This window comes from Taudactylus pleione, unplaced genomic scaffold, assembly GCF_031769625.1.
Source record: "Taudactylus pleione unplaced genomic scaffold, aTauple2 ptg000819l, whole genome shotgun sequence".
Classification (NCBI taxonomy): Eukaryota; Metazoa; Chordata; class Amphibia; order Anura; family Myobatrachidae; genus Taudactylus; species Taudactylus pleione.
In genome coordinates this window covers 1,412,533-1,425,679 of record NW_028285221.1, presented here as the reverse complement: position 1 = coordinate 1,425,679, position 13,147 = coordinate 1,412,533, and the positions used below count along the sequence as shown (strand labels likewise).

The following is a 13,147-nucleotide window of genomic DNA, read 5'->3' as shown; positions in this document are numbered from 1 at the left end:
TAATAGTAACATAGCGCTGTGCTGCTTCCTTTGTGTCTCTGTGCAGTAATAGTAACATAACGCTGTGCTGCTTCCTTTGTGTCTCTGTGCAGTAATAGTAACATAGCTCTGTGCTGCTTCCTTTGTGTCTTTGTGTAGTAATAGTAACATAGCGCTGTGCTGCTTCCTTTGTGTCTTTGTGCCGTAATAGTAACATAGCGCTGTGCTGCTTCCTTTGTGTCTCTGTGCAGTAATAGTAACATAGCGCTGTGCTGCTTCCTTTGTGTCTCTGTGCAGTAATAGTAACATAGCGCTGTGCTGCTTCCTTTGTGTCTCTGTGCAGTAATAGTAACATAGCGCTGTGCTGCTTCCTTTATGTCTCTGTGCAGTAATAGTAACATAGCGCTGTGCTGCTTCCTTTGTGTCTCTGTGCAGTAATAGTAACATAGCTCTGTGCTGCTTCCTTTGTGTCTTTGTGTAGTAATAGTAACATAGCGCTGTGCTGCTTCCTTTGTGTCTCTGTGCAGTAATAGTAACATAATGCTGTACTGCTTCCTTTGTGTCTCTGTGCAGTAATAGTAACATAGCTCTGTGCTGCTTCCTTTGTGTCTTTGTGTAGTAATAGTAACATAGCGCTGTGCTGCTTCCTTTGTGACTTTGTGCAGTAATAGTAACATAGGGCTGTGCTGCTTCCTTTGTGTCTCTGTGCAGTAATAGTAACATAGCTCTGTGCTGCTTCCTTTGTGTCTCTGTGCAGTAATAGTAACATAACGCTGTACTGCTTCCTTTGTGTCTCTGTGCAGTAATAGTAACATAGCTCTGTGCTGCTTCCTTTGTGTCTTTGTGTAGTAATAGTAACATAGCGCTGTGCTGCTTCCTTTGTGTCTCTGTGCAGTAATAGTAACATAACGCTGTACTGCTTCCTTTGTGTCTCTGTGCAGTAATAGTAACATAGCGCTGTGCTGCTTCCTCTTTGTCTCTGTGCAGTAATAGTAACATAGCGCTGTGCTGCTTCCTTTGTGTCTTTGTGTAGTAATAGTAACATAGCGCTGTGCTGCTTCCTTTGTGTCTTTGTGCCATAATAGTAACATAGCGCTGTGCTGCTTCCTTTGTGTCTCTGTGCAGTAATAGTAACATAGCTCTGTGCTGCTTCCTTTGTGTCTTTGTGCAGTAAAAGTGATTACATTAATGCGGTGTATGAACTGACCTTCCTGGTGGGCCAAAGAGCTCGCTGCTTCCCATATCATAATGACCTGATCTACTACCTGAGCCCGCACGGGTTCCGCTTTCGGAGAGCTCTGGAAATTGTTCACCAACACACATGTGAGTAAAAAGTTATTTAAATTTCACTTTTTCATGTGCTGGGAATGTTGGGCCATTATATTTAAATTAGCTTATAAAATGTAAATATTTTATATGTTATATCAAATTATCATCTACAATATTATAAGATCTACAACATTGGGTTAGGAGCAGTGCTGTCTTAACAGCAGTGTGGGCCCTGGGCAAAGCGATGCTCTGGGGCCCCTACCCACCCACCCACACACACAGTATACACATAACATATACACAGACAGTATACACATAACATACACAGTACACATAACACACACACTATACACATAACACACACAGTATACACATAACACACACACACACACAGTATAAACATAACACACACAGTATACACATAACATACACACACAGTATACACATAACATACACACTATACACATAACATACACAGAACATACACACACAGTATACACATAACACACACAGTATACACATAACATACACACACACAGTATACACAAAACATACACACACACAGTATACACATAACACACACAGTATACACATAACATACACACAGTATACACATAACACACACAGTATACACATAACACACACAGCATACACATAACACACACAGTATACACATAACACACACACACACACACAGTATACACATAACACACACACAGTATACACATAACACACACACACAGTATACACATAACACACACACAGTATACACATAACACACACACACACACACACACAGTATACACATAACACACACACAGTATACACATAACACACACACACACACACACAGTATACACAACACACACACACACACACAGTATACACATAACACACACACAGTATACACATAACACACACACACACAGTATACACATAACACACACACACACACACACACACACACACAGTATACACATAACACACACACAGTATACACATAACACACACACACACACACAGTATACACATAACACACACACAGTATACACATAACACCCCCCCTCCCCCCCCCCCCCTCTGCCTGCCGACCCCGGAAAAAGTTCCTTCTGCATGATTCACTTACTGAGGAGATTCGGCATCCTGTTGATTGCGCGCTGCTCCGGCTCCTCCGCTCTTCTTCTCGGGCAGTGGGCACTCGGTCAGACACAGCGTGACATCGTCATGTCACCTGCGCCGCACAGGCTGCGCATCATCTGCAGAAGGCCCATTGATTTGAGGAAGCGGGCAGGGAAGGTGGAGCACGGGTAGGGAGGGTGCAGCTGTCATAGCCAACTTAGTAAGAGCTCCCGGAAGGTCCGGGGGGGGGAGGTTTGGGGGTCTGGCGGATCGGAACACAGTGATAATAAAAAAAAAAAAACATTTAACAACTGAGCGGCTGCAGGGGGGCTGGCGGGCCCCTTGGAGCTTCGGGCCCTTGGGCAGCTGCCAAAAAGCCCAAAGGAAGAGACGGCCCTGGTTAGGAGTTTGGGTGGGGAAATAGTGCAAAAGAGAGAGAGAGCTCTCAGCATTTACCTCCCCGTAGAGGAGTACACCCCCTTCAGCGTCAGAAGAGGGATTCCGATGGATACAGCAGGATGTGGCCACACCCCCAAATGCTTGCAAACACCACCTATAGCATCAGAGGTGACCAACTGTTCGCACTGCGGCAGAGCCCAATACTCACATGTATCCCTATAATCTCGTGCTTCTCCTGCGTTTAGTTGCTAAGACCCCTATTTACTAAAATTCGCATTTCAAATGCGGATTGTAGTGTGATAAGTTCACCTAAATTTGCATCGTGAATTTAGGAATTATCATGAAAATGTATCAACATTATCTAGCAGGGATAGAACTTGTGTCAAAGCTCTGTCCCTGCGTATTCTTATAGCACAATACAGTGATCAGTTTGGGGTTTATTTAGACTACAAAGCTGATCACAGGGGGGCGGGCTTCTGACTCTTCCTATCAGAGCGGAGCAGGAGCCTGGGAACCGGGGAGAACCCTGGATAACGCCATTTTCAGATGGCGATGTTATAGCAGGGCTCCCAAACGGTATTTATCACAATTCCCCCTTAGTACATTTCAGGCAGATTGCGTTCTCCATTACATGTATAGGAAAAGTGATTTGCTGCTAAAGAAATGAGAATGAAAGGGCTTGGAGTAGTTTTTCACGAAAATTACCACAATTGCCCTTTAATACATTTCAGTCAAACTAAAATAATGTGAAAAAGGTGTGAAAACAAAATACTTGATAAATAGAGAAATGTGTAAATACTTTATGGAGTGTTTCCAGCACATTGGCGTTTAGTGCATTTAGCCGAATCCCCCAGTAATCCAATTTTGGCAGACCTGTCTTGATTTTCTGCTCTCCTTTTGGGTGTAGCCTGTCAGAGAGTGGGTGCTTGGGCAGATTGGAGCCAGAGTATGGGATGAATAGTGGATGTGGTATTTCTTGTCCAAATTTTGCTTTTTAAAATATTTGGAGATATGCATTAAACCACAGGTTCTCAAACTCGGTCCTCAGGACCTCAAACGGTGCATGTTTTCCTGGTCTCCTCACAGAATCACAAGTGAAATAAATAGCTCCACCTGTTGATCTATTAAAATGTGTCAATGAGTAATGAGCACACCTGTGCTCCTGCTGGGTGAAACTATATAATAGCAAGAACCATGGTCATTGGGATCCGCGACCCTTTAGCTACATTCTAGAAGCAGCATTAAAGAGCAGCAACTGTATGTGGAGCCACAGAGGCTGACACTACCATGTAACATCTAGCTGTATTCGGTGCTCCAGAAGCCGACACTTCCATGTAACTTCTAGCTGTATTGGGTGCTCCAGAGGCCGACACTACCATGTAACATCTAGCTGTATTGGGTGCTCCAGAGGCCGACACTTCCATGTAACATCTAGCTGTATTGGGTGCTCCAGAGGCCGACACTTCCATGTAACATCTAGCTGTATTGGGTGCTCCAGAGGCCGACACTTCCATGTAACATCTAGCTGTATTGGGTGCTCCAGAGGCCGACACTTCCATGTAACATCTAGCTGTATTGGGTGCTCCAGAGGCTGACACTTCCATGTAACTTCTAGCTGTATTGGGTGCTCCAGAAGCCGACACTTCCATGTAACATCTAGCTGTATTGGGTGCTCCAGAGGCTGACACTACCATGTAACATCTAGCTGTATGTGGAGCCACAGAGGCCGACACTTCCATGTAACATCTAGCTGTATTGGGTGCTCCAGAGGCCGACACTTCCATGTAACATCTAGCTGTATTGGGTGCTCCAGAGGCCGACACTTCCATGTAACATCTAGCTGTATTGGGTGCTCCATAGGCCGACACTTCCATGTAACATCTAGCTGTATTGGGTGCTCCAGAGGCCGACACTTCCATGTAACATCTAGCTGTATTGGGTGCTCCAGAGACTGACACTTCCAGGTAACTTCTAGCTGTATTGGGTGCTCCAGAAGCCGACACTTCCATGTAACATCTAGCTGTATTGGGTGCTCCAGAGGCTGACACTACCATGTAACATTTAGCTGTATTCGGTGCTCCAGAAGCCGACACTTCCATGTAACATCTAACTGTATGTAGCACCCCAGAGGCTGACACTTCCATGTAACTTCTAGCTGTATTGGGTGCTCCAGAGGCCGACACTACCATGTAACATCTAGCTGTATTGGGTGCTCCAGAGGCTGACACTTCCATGTAACTTCTAGCTGTATTGGGTGCTCCAGAGGCAGACACTTCCATGTAACAAATAGCTGTATGTGGAGCCACAGAGGCCGACACTTCCATGTAACATCTAGCTGTATTGGGTGCTCCAGAGGCCGACACTTCCATGTAACATCTAGCTGTATTGGGTGCTCCAGAGGCCGACACTTCCATGTAACATCTAGCTGTATTGGCTGCTCCAGAGGCTGACACTACCATGTAACATCTAGCTGTATTGGGTGCTCCAGAAGCCGACACTTCCATGTAACTTCTAGCTGTATTGGGTGCAACAGAGGCAGACACTACCATGTAACATCTAGCTGTATTTGGTGCTCCAGAAGCCGATACATCCATGTAACTTCTAGCTGTATTGGGTGCTCCAGAAGCCGACACTTCCATGTAACATCTAACTGTATGTAGCACCCCAGAGGCTGACACTTCCATGTAACATCTAGTTGTATTGGGTGCTCCAGAAGCCGACACTTCCATGTAACATCTAGCTGTATTGGGTGCTCCAGAGGCAGACACTTCCATGTAACATCTAGCTGTATGTGGAGCCACAGAGGCCGACACTTCCATGTAACATCTAGCTGTATTGGGTGCTCCAGAGGCCGACACTTCCATGTAACAACTAGCTGTATTGGGTGCTCCAGAGGCCGACACTTCCATGTAACATCTAGCTGTATTGGGTGCTCCAGAGGCTGACACTTCCATGTAACTTCTAGCTGTATTGGGTGCTCCAGAAGCCGACACTTCCATGTAACATCTAGCTGTATTGGGTGCTCCAGAGGCTGACACTACCATGTAACATTTAGCTGTATTCGGTGCTCCAGAAGCCGACACTTCCATGTAACATCTAACTGTATGTAGCACCCCAGAGGCTGACACTTCCATGTAACATCTAGTTGTATTGGGTGCTCCAGAAGCCGACACTTCCATGTAACTTCTAGCTGTATTGGGTGCTCCAGAGGCAGACACTTCCATGTAACATCTAGCTGTATGTGGAGCCACAGAGGCCGACACTTCCATGTAACATCTAGCTGTATTGGGTGCTCCAGAGGCCGACACTTCCATGTAACATCTAGCTGTATTGGGTGCTCCAGAGGCCGACACTTCCATGTAACATCTAGCTGTATTGGGTGCTCCAGAGGCTGACACTACCATGTAACATCTAGCTGTATTGGGTGCTCCAGAAGCCGACACTTCCATGTAACTTCTAGCAGTATTGGGTGCAACAGAGGCAGACACTACCATGTAACATCTAGCTGTATTCGGTGCTCTAGAAGCCGACACTTCCATGTAACTTCTAGCTGTATTGGGTGCTCCAGAAGCCGACACTTCCATGTAACATCTAACTGTATGTAGCACCCCAGAGGCTGACACTTCCATGTAACATCTAGTTGTATTGGGTGCTCCAGAAGCCGACACTTCCATGTAACTTCTAGCTGTATTGGGTGCTCCAGAGGCAGACACTTCCATGTAACATCTAGCTGTATGTGGAGCCACAGAGGCCGACACTTCCATGTAACATCTAGCTGTATTGGGTGCTCCAGAGGCCGACACTTCCATGTAACATCTAGCTGTATTGGGTGCTCCAGAGGCCGACACTTCCATGTAACATCTAGCTGTATTGGGTGCTCCAGAGGCTGACACTTCCATTTAACTTCTAGCTGTGTTGGGTGCTCCACAGGCTGACACTTCCATGTAATATCTAGCTGTATTGGGTGCTCCAGAGGCCGACACTTCCATGTAACTTCTTACTGTATTGGGTGCTCCAGAGGCTGACACTTCCATGTAACATCTAGCTGTATTCGGTGCTCCAGAAGCCGACACTTCCATGTAACTTCTAGCTGTATTGGGTGCTCCAGAAGCCGACACTTCCATTTAACATCTAACTGTATATAGCACCCCAGAGGCTGACAATTCCATGTAACATCTAGTTGTATTGGGTGCTCCAGAAGCCGACACTTCCATGTAACTTCTAGCTGTATTGGGTTCTCCAGAGGCAGACACTTCCATGTAACATCTAGCTGTATGTGGCACCCCAGAGGCTGACACTTTCATGTAACATCTAGCTGTATTGGGTGCTCCAGAAGCCGACACTTCCATGTAACTTCTAGCTGTATGTAGCACCCCAGAGGCTGACACTTCCATGTAACATCTAGTTGTATTGGGTGCTCCAGGAGCCGACACTTCCATGTAACTTCTAGCTGTATTGAGTGCTCCACAGGCAGACACTTCCATGTAACATCTAGCTTGTCACGACCAGGGGTGACAGGCTGCTGAGATCACAGCGCTTACCGCTCCGGGCGCTGTGGCATGGTGTTTCCAGCAGAGGTGCAGGTTCCTGGAGAATAGCGCTGGGTGCCGTGAGTCTCCGCAGACCAAGGGCTTCCATCTGGAGGCAGGTGAGAGGGGTTGAGACTGGCAGAGCTTCCATGCTGTGACTACTGGGCGCGGCCATCTTGGATTTGGGTCACATGTCGTTTCTGGCCAATCAGGTTCAGTTTGGGCAGGGGAGGCTAGCAACCAATCCTGCACTACCTGAGGGTACTAAAGGGCTGTCCAGAGGCTCTTTAGTTGCCAGTGCAACGTCTATCACAGCGCAAGCTGTGAGCTAGTTCTCTGTGCTCCTTTGCTCATTTAAAGTGTCAGTACCAGTGTGTTTCTGCAGACTCCCCTCTCAGCCTTGGTGCAGTTTGCTCCTGTTACTACCTGTCTCCTGATCCCATCTACCTGCTACACCCAGCCTACCCCGGGTCTCTAAGTTCCGTCAGTGTCTCGCAGCCTGGTTCTGATCCCGTCGCGTGCCACTGCTTCATGAGTCATACTCCCCTAAGGCCGGCTGCCTTCAAGTACCAGCAAACAAGTCCTCATTCCTCATCCGATTCCACTCCGGGTCCAAGCGCACGCCAAGCCGTGACAGTTTGCACTGGCCAGATGGATTCGGCCAGTGGACAGGATCTGAGGGCCGACTTGCTCCAGGGTATCGCCAGTCGCCTAGAGGTACTAGAGGCATCTCAGCGCCAAATGTCTCAGTTCCTGCAGGAAATGTCTCTTCGTCAGGATACGCTGCAAGCTTCCCTGGTTACTGTTAATTTGCCTGCCACCACCAACCAGCCAGCAGCTCCAGCTGTCCCTGTTCCACCTGCACCATCTCATTTGCACCTTCCGACTCCAAATAAGTTTGACGGGAACCCCAAGTTGTGCCGAGGGTTTCTCAACCAGTGTGACGTCCACTTCACACTACAGCCTGCGAACTTTCCATCTCCAAAATCCAAAGTGGCATATATAGTGTCTCTACTGACCGGTTCTGCCCTGGACTGGGTTTCGCCTCTCTGGGAGAGGTCCGACCCATTACTAGACAACTACTCTGGATTCCTCACGTCCTTCCGGAGGATTTTCGACGAGCCCGGCAGAACAACCTCCGCGGCGACGGAAATCCTGCGACTTCGCCAAGGGAACCGACCAGTCAGTCAGTATATCATTAAATTTCAAATGCTGGCTTCGGAACTAAAATGGAATGAAGAAGCCCTGACTTCCACCTTTTGGAATGGATTGACAGATCGCATAAAAGATGACCTCGCCACTCGTGATCCGCCGGCTACCCTCAAAGAGCTTTTCTCCCTTTGCAATAAAGTGGATTTGCGGTACAGAGAACGCCAGAGTGAAAAAACTAGGGGAGATCGCTTTAGGTTCCGGCCGACCACTACTCCAACCCTCCCTCCGTCTGAACCTGCGGGTGATGAACCCATGCAGATTAACCGGGCCCGCCTCATGGTAGAACGGCAAAGACGCCGACGAGATAATCTATGCATGTACTGCGGGGAGACCGGTCATATGGTTGCAGCCTGCCCACGTCGTCCGGGAAACTCCCGATCCTAATCTGTGCCGGAGATACCAGCTTAGGAGTGATGTCTCCGTCTCCATCAAAAAATGAATCTACCCTCTCCATTACTTTTGAGATCTCCACTGGTTCTAAAACTGTTCTTTCTCTCCTCGATTCAGGGGCCGCTGAAAATTTTATCACCGCTGAACTTGTCCAGAGGCTCCGGCTTCCTGTCTCCTCTCTCGACCACACCATCACTCTATCTGCTGTAGATGGCACTCAGATTACCAACGGAATCGTCTCTCAACGTACCTTTCCTGTGCCAGTTCGTATCGGAGCTCTCCACACTGAAACTATCCGATTCCTAGTAATTCCCAAAGCCTCCCATGAAGTCATCCTTGGATACCCCTGGTTACGCAAGCACTCCCCCAATATTGATTGGGGCACCATGCAGATCTTGTCCTGGGGAGAAACTTGTCAAGTACCTGCCTTCCTCAAATCAAACCCGTCAAAGGTAGTTACATTGCAACCACTACTCCAATTCCCTACCAGTATTGCTCCTTCTCCGATGTCTTCTGTAAGACCGGAGCCGATATTCTGCCTCCTCATCGGGAGTGGGACTGTCCTATTGAGTTGATTCCTGGTAAAACTCCTCCGCGAGGTCGTACTTACCCACTCTCCCTACCCGAGACTGAAGCCATGTCAGCATACATCCAGGAGAACCTGCAAAAGGGGTTCATTCGACCATCCTCCTCACCGGCAGGGGCAGGATTCTTTTTTGTGTCAAAGAAGGATGGAGGCCTGCGTCCTTGTATCGATTACAGGGGCTTAAACGATATAACCATCAAAAATCGCTACCCGATACCCCTCATTACCGAACTTTTCGATTGAGTAAAAGGTGCTACTGTTTTTACCAAGCTGGATTTAAGAGGGGCCTACGAGCCGGGGACGAATGGAAAACAGCATTCAATACTCGAGACGGGCATTTTGAATACCTGGTAATGCCTTTTGGTCTCTGTAATGCTCCTGCTGTGTTCCAAAACTTTGTGAATGAGATCTTTCGGGACTTACTATATATCTCTGTGGTAGTATACCTCGACGATATTCTGATATTCTCCTCCAACATTGTCAGACATCGATCCCAAGTCAAGGAGGTGTTAACTCGCCTACGAAAGAACCACCTGTACTGCAAAGCTGAAAAATGCGTATTTGAAGTTCCCTCAGTTCCCTTTTTAGATTACATCGTTTCAGGTGCCGGCCTTGAAATGGATCCCCAGAAAGTTCAGGCAATATTGGACTGGTCTCGTCCGAATTCTTTGAAGGCAGTACAAAGATTTTAGGGCTTTGCAAATTATTATCAAAGGTTTATCAAAGGATTTTCCACTCTCATGGCACCCATTTCCACCCTAACTTGCAAGGGGGCAAATCCATCCCGATGGCCTCCAGAGGCTGAAACTGCCTTTCAACTCTTAAAGCAAGCCTTCATTTCCGCCCCCGTGCTGAAACAACCCAACATTAACTACCCATTCTTTCTTGAGGTAGATGCCTCTTCTGAAGCGGTAGGGGCAGTACTATCCCAGAAACTCGAGGATAGCAAGTTTCATCCCTGTGGCTTCTTCTCAAAGAAATTTTCCCAAGCAGAAAAGAATTATCCCATTGGAGAGCAGGAATTATTGGCTGTGAAACTAGCTTTTAAAGAGTGGCGTTATCTTCTTGAGGGCACGATGTATCCCATCACCGTTTATACAGATCATCGGAATCTCCTATATCTAAAAAATATTCAGTGCCTGAGTTCCCGCCTGGCTCGATGGTCAATATTCTTTTCTCGTTTCAATTTTACTTTAACTTTTCGCCCAGGCTCACTAAATCAAAAAGCAGATGCCCTCTCTCGATCACTCTCCTCCGACGCATCTTTTCCGAAAGTCATAAGGAAACTCCAGTTCTAAACTCCAGAGTATTCACTACAACTTGCATTCAGCCTCCTCCCGGGAAGACATTTGTGGCCTCAGATGTGCGCAAGCAGCTTTTGAAGTGGGCTCATACCTCTCGTTTTGCCGGACACCCGGGCATACGCAAGACCTTGGAATTCCTGCAACGATCATACTGGTGGCCTGCTATGAAGTCGGAAATTGAAGCTTTTATCGCCTCCTGTCCACAGTGTGCTCAACATAAAACATCCAGACAGGTTCCTGCCGGCACACTCCTACCTCTGTCAGTACCAACCCATCCTTGGACACACCTTTCCATGGACTTTGTAATGGATCTACCTGTTTCTAATGGGTTTACCACCATCTGGGTAGTAGTGGATCGTTTCTCCAAAATGGTTCATTTTGTTCCCCTCAAGAAGTTGCCGTCTGCTCCAGAGTTGGCTCAGTTATTCGTCGACAACATCTTCCGTCTCCATGGACTTCCAACTGAGATTGTTTCTGATAGAGGGGTACAGTTCGTAGCCAGATTTTGGAGAGCTATATGTTCTATCTTTCAAATCAAACTGAATTTTTCAACAGCTTACCATCCTCAGTCTAACGGGTCTACAGAGAGGGTCAATCAAGACCTTGAGACTTTCTTAAGAATTCACATGTCTTCATCACAAGACAACTGGGCGGACACCTTACCCTGGGCCGAATTTGCCCATAACAGCTCCTATCATTCATCTACGGGGCAAACCCCATTCTTTGTAGTTTTTGGACTGTATCCCAGAGTACCAGAGTTTCAAGAATTGCCAGTCTTCGATGTACCAGCAGTGACCTCCACCCTACAGAAATTCTCTCAGATTTGGACTCAGGTCCATTCCTCCTTACAAAAAGCCTCTCTTCGATATAAATTAACAGCGGACAAAAAAAGGAGAGCGGTGCCCAACCTAAAAACAGGTGACTTAGTATGGCTATCCACTCGTAATCTTCGCCTTAAAGTGCCGTCTATGAAATTTGCTCCTCGTTTCATCGGTCCTTTTCCCATCGTTCAAGTAATCAATCCAGTAGCCTATAAATTAAAACTTCCGTCCTACCTCAAAATACCAAATTCCTTTCATATTTCCCTGCTGAAACCTCTCATCCTGAATCGCTTTCGCAAGACTCTACCACGCTCCCCCAAAGTCTTGACTGAGAGGGGTGTAGAGTTCGAGATCAAACAGGTCCTGGACTCTCGTTTTCGTTATGGACAACTCCAATATCTACTGGATTGGAAAGGTTACGGTCCCGAAGAACGTTGCTGCGTGAAAGCTGAGGATGTCTACGCTCCTCGCCTAGTGCTTAAGTTTCACTCTGAGAATCCTGGTAAACCCAAGAAGTGTCCAGAGGCCACTCCTAAAGGAGGGGGTACTGTCATGACCAGGGGTGACAGGCTGCTGAGATCACAGCGCTTACCACTCCAGGCGCTGTAGCATGGTGTTTCCAGCAGAGGTGCAGGTTCCTGGAGAATAGCGCTGGGTGCCGTGAGTCTCCGCAGACCAAGGGCTTCCATCTGGAGGCAGGTGAGAGGGGCTGAGACTGGCAGAGCTTCCATGCTGTGACTACTGGGCGCGGCCATCTTGGATTTGGGTCACATGTCGTTTCTGGCCAATCAGGTTCAGTCTGGGCTGGGGAGGCTAGCAACCAATCCTGCACTACCTGAGGGTACTAAAGGGCTGTCCAGAGGCTCTATAGTTGCCAGTGCAATGTCTATCACAGCGCAAGCTGTGAGCTAGTTCTCTGTGCTCCTTTGCTCATTTAAAGTGTCAGTACCAGTGTGTTTCTGCAGACTCCCCTCTCAGCCTTGGTGCAGTTTGCTCCTGTTACTACCTGTCTCCTGATCCCATCTACCTGCTACACCCAGCCTACCCCGGGTCTCTAAGTTCTGCCAGTGTCTCGCAGCCTGGTTCTGATCCCATCACGTGCCACTGCTTCATGAGTCATACTCCCCTAAGGCCGGCTGCCTTCAAGTACCAGCAAACAAGTCCTCATTCCTCATCCGACTCCACTCCGGGTCCAAGCGCACGCCAAGCCATGACATAGCTGTATGTGGCACCCCAGAGGCTGACACTTTCATGTAACATCTAGCTGTATTGGGTGCTCCAGAAGCCGACACTTCCATGTAACTTCTAGCTGTATTGGGTGCTCCAGAGGCAGACACTTCCATGTAACATCTAGCTGTATGTGGCACCCCAGAGGCTGACACTTTCATGTAACATCTAGCTGTATTGGGTGCTCCAGAAGCCGACACATCCATGTAACATCTAGCTGTATGTGGCACCCCAGAGGCTGGCACTTTCATGTAACATCTAGCTGTATTGGGTGCTCCAGAAGCCGACACTTCCATGTAACTTCTAGCTGTA

General features: G+C 47.7%; 1 protein-coding gene across 1 annotated transcript in view; it reads left to right on the top strand.

Moving 5' to 3' along the window:
- LOC148474693 (cytochrome P450 4B1-like) overlaps positions 1–13,147 on the top strand; it is a 358,486-nt gene that overhangs the window by 283,691 nt on the left and 61,648 nt on the right. The window contains exon 6 of the mRNA XM_088458234.1: positions 1,151–1,302. Coding sequence (XP_088314360.1) covers positions 1,151–1,302 — 152 coding nt within the window. The remainder of the gene's footprint in view (positions 1–1,150; positions 1,303–13,147) is intronic.